Source organism: Chaetura pelagica, unplaced genomic scaffold (genome assembly GCF_000747805.2).
Source record: "Chaetura pelagica isolate M959 unplaced genomic scaffold, ChaPel_1.0 scaffold338, whole genome shotgun sequence".
Lineage (NCBI taxonomy): Eukaryota > Metazoa > Chordata > Aves > Apodiformes > Apodidae > Chaetura > Chaetura pelagica.
In genome coordinates this window covers 1-4,049 of record NW_009954114.1, presented here as the reverse complement: position 1 = coordinate 4,049, position 4,049 = coordinate 1, and the positions used below count along the sequence as shown (strand labels likewise).

General features: G+C 37.9%; 1 protein-coding gene across 1 annotated transcript; it reads left to right on the top strand.

Annotated features, from left to right (window-relative positions):
• The first annotated feature begins 340 nt into the window (after positions 1-340).
• Positions 341-1,261, top strand: LOC104393148 (melatonin receptor type 1B). The gene has a single exon (XM_010002613.1). The coding sequence runs from the start codon at positions 447-449 to the stop codon at positions 1,206-1,208; it is 762 nt and encodes a 253-aa protein (XP_010000915.1). The 5' UTR covers positions 341-446; the 3' UTR covers positions 1,209-1,261.
• The last annotated feature ends 2,788 nt before the right edge of the window (positions 1,262-4,049 follow it).

Genomic DNA, 4,049 nt, shown 5'->3' with positions numbered 1-4,049 from the left:
TCTAGGTTAGAGATCAGGTGTAAATTCTTCAGTGTAAGGGTGGTGAGACACTGGAACAGGCTGCCCAGAGATGTTGTGGGTGCTCCATCCCTGGAGGTCTTCAATGCCAGGTTGGATGGGGCTCTGAGCAGCCCGTTTTAGTGGAGGGTGTCCCTGCCCATTCAGGAGAGGAACTCCATAATGATCTTTAAGGTCCCTTCCAACTCCAACCATTCTTTGATTCTGTGATTATCAATAATTTAGCTTTTCAGAGATCCAAACTAATACATTATATTTTCTTCTTGTTCACAACTATGCTTGCTTGCAGACTTATGTCTATGCGTTTTTCTTTTTCCCCAGGTAATGCATTTGTGGTGAGCCTGGCTTTGGCTGATCTGGTGGTGGCCTTGTATCCATACCCACTGGTGCTCTTAGCTATTTTCCACAATGGATGGACTTTGGGAGAAATGCATTGTAAAGTGAGTGGCTTTGTGATGGGACTCAGTGTCATAGGCTCTATTTTCAACATCACTGCAATTGCAATAAACCGCTATTGCTACATCTGTCACAGTTTTGCCTATGACAAGGTGTACAGCTGTTGGAACACGATGCTGTATGTCTCCTTAATCTGGGTGTTAACAGTCATTGCAACCGTGCCAAATTTTTTTGTTGGGTCTTTGAAGTATGATCCCCGCATCTATTCATGCACATTTGTTCAGACTGTGAGCTCCTACTACACGATAGCTGTGGTGGTAATTCACTTCATCGTCCCTATCACCATTGTAAGCTTCTGCTACCTTCGGATCTGGGTCTTAGTGCTTCAAGTCAGGAGACGAGTCAAGTCAGAAACAAATCCAAGACTGAAGCCAAGTGACTTCAGAAACTTTCTTACCATGTTTGTGGTTTTTGTGATTTTTGCCTTTTGCTGGGCACCTCTAAACTTCATTGGACTGGCTGTAGCCATTGATCCTATAGAAATGGCACCAAAAGTTCCTGAATGGTTGTTTATTATAAGCTACTTCATGGCCTATTTCAACAGCTGCCTTAATGCAATAATATATGGACTTCTTAACCAGAATTTTCGGAATGAATATAAACGAATCTTAATGTCCCTGTGGATGCCTAGGCATTTCTTCCAGGAAACATCCAAAGGAGGAACTGACGGTCAGAAGAGCAAGCCTTCTCCTGCTTTAAACAACAATGACCAAATGAAAACTAATACCTTGTAAAGGTGTAATAATCAGAACAAAGGTTTGTCCTGGAGAAGCCCAAGAGTATAGTTGCAAAGTTTTTGTCATTCTTGCTTACTTGTGGCGTCTTTCCATTTGGATGGCACCTCGTGACTGGAATACTGTCTTCTTGATAAAGCACATTTCTCTCAATTCATGATTTATACAAGACACCGATTGAAAATGTATTTCGGAACTAAAGCAGCAAGTGACTAAACTGTTTTAGTTCTGAGAGGAATTCTGCTCCAAGACACAAGAATGAGGCATTTTTTTTTACCTCAGTAAGAGTTTTGCATTCTTTACACAACGTCAGGATTAATTTCTTAGAAAATGTGGTGAAGGTACTTGCCTATGGGCACAGCAGTTCATCAAGGCTGCAGGGTGGTATTTTCCTCCCTCCTCTGTCTGAACAAAGAGGGTGAAGCAGATACTCTGCTTTCCACATATAAACCAAACATCACATTTCCATACATGTACTAGTGGCAGTAATAGCAACTTTGAATCAAACTTGTAAATTGTAGACAAGAATGTTTGTGTAAAAGCAAATACTAACATTACAGCCTTTCTTCACAGATTTTTCATACTTACATACAGTGAGATTGGGAATACAGTGTTATTCACTCTGTTCATCTTTTGTGATCAATTTTATGCTAGATAATCTAAAACAAATGGTTGATTTCTTACACATTTATTTTACACAATATTCTTACTTAGGAGAGGACTGAATTTTAATTGCATTCTGTTCGTTTACCTAAATATATACATCCAATGCCATTTTATGCACTTTAGCACACCTTACACTTTTACAACAGGCTGAAAATTATGGCACAGGACCTGTGATTGTCCAGAGTGGCAACTGGACACCATATAGGATATCCTAGACCATATCAAATGACCAAAGGAAGCACTTCTAACTGTAATGGTAGCTGAGATACTTGCCTCACATGTCTACATCTAATCTTGAACAAAATCCACTGTAGGTGTCTAATCTAAGGTAACCTTCATGGTTGCCTATAGTGCAGATATATTTCCTTCCATCTGTCTCAAACACATCCAAAGTTGAGATTATTACTAGTTCAAGTATCTTACTTTGGATAGTTAGATGGGTATTTATCTTGCTTAAATTGGGACATCTCTGATGTAGGTGTGTCAAAGAACCATTTCCCACAAGATGTTTGCACACGATTTATTTTTTAAATTCCCACTGTGGTCCGTGGACTTCTAGGGAATTATTCATTTTATCTTGAAAAAGGCATCTACACTGGTCAGAGGACCTGGCTGACAGACCTCACCTGCTGTCTTCCTTGATGGTAACACAGATTGGGCAGCTCATGTTGACACATTTCAGACAAGGCTAAATGATCTCAATCCGCTCATTCACGTACACACAGCTCATATTTGCACAGTTCAAAAGGATGAAATTCTGTATTCTTTTCAAGTTCAGCTCAAATTCAAATGGGATTTCTTCTTTTTCAGGTAAAAGATTGTACCAGTGACTGTACAGATCAGATTACAACCTGGTTTATACCCCAAAGCATCATAGTAATTTAGACAATGTGATCTGCATTACCTCTAAATTGGATTAAGGATCTGTGTGCAAACACAGAGTCAATACATTTATTTTATAATTAGATCTGAAAAGCACAGCACATTTATGTCAGGTATTGAAACAGAAAAAGGAGGAATTCAGGTTGCTATTACATTCCAGTTGGAGTTTTCTGACCTGGTTATTATGAAAAGTATTGCTATAGTAATGTTAGTTTGCACAGCCAATACACTGCTCCTGCAGCTATAAAGATGTATTAACATCTTCATGTAAATGAGGAGTTTCAAGAGTCTAGGAAACTCTCAGGAAAGGACATCAAGTTTGGTTCACTGACAATCCTGAATTTTCTGACTTTTGTGAGTACTCAGAATTGTAACTTCAAAGTAGAAATTTGTTATCTGACTTGTGGATGAACTGGTATTAAAAATAAATTGTTTGATTTTGGTTTATCACTTGCTGACACAAGTTAGAATAAGGACTAGAATTTAGATCAAATTCCCATTATTGTTTTTGTCCATAAAACAAATCTAAACTTTGGAATCATCTGCTTGGCCATTAAAGTGATCAGCTATCATTCTGCATACTCATGGGAAGAAGATTTGAGATTTTTATGAAGTGATTTTATAAATTATCTCTGTGCATTAAAACATACAGATCACTTTTAGGAATCCCTATGCTTGTATCTCCTCGGATATCCTAGAGGTAGCTCACAGGAGTTAAGCATTCTTCAAAGGAAGAAGTGTTCCAAAATTTGATCCTTCCTCACAAGTGATGGAAAAATTTTGGAACAATGTGAAATTATTACATGGATTCTACCACCACAGCATTTCCACAGGCTCCTGCTCTGCATGGTGTCTGCAAAGCCAACAGAGCTATTTAGTATGCCAGATACTGCTACCTATTGAGTCCTGATGTGCAGACAATAACTCATGCCTGTTACAGTAAGTTTTTATACCATGTATTACTACAAAGCATTGCATTTGGTTTAGCCTGGAAATACATCAAATGCATAAAATTTAGATTTCCCTGGAAATCAATTACATAAAATTTAGATTACTAAGTACCCCTTATGTATGGTGAAGCCTCTTTATTTAGCAATATGTAATTTTTCCAAATACTAATGCATCCATCTACATGCATCAAAAGCCTTAAAATAATTTTCTCTCTTACTACACTTGAAAATCCACTTTCCCTCAATTTACATTGGAAGAAAAAAGTAATAAATGCAGTTTCAAATGTAACTAACTATCAAGATAGGTGGTACGGTTATAACATGATTTCAAAGTGTACTCAGG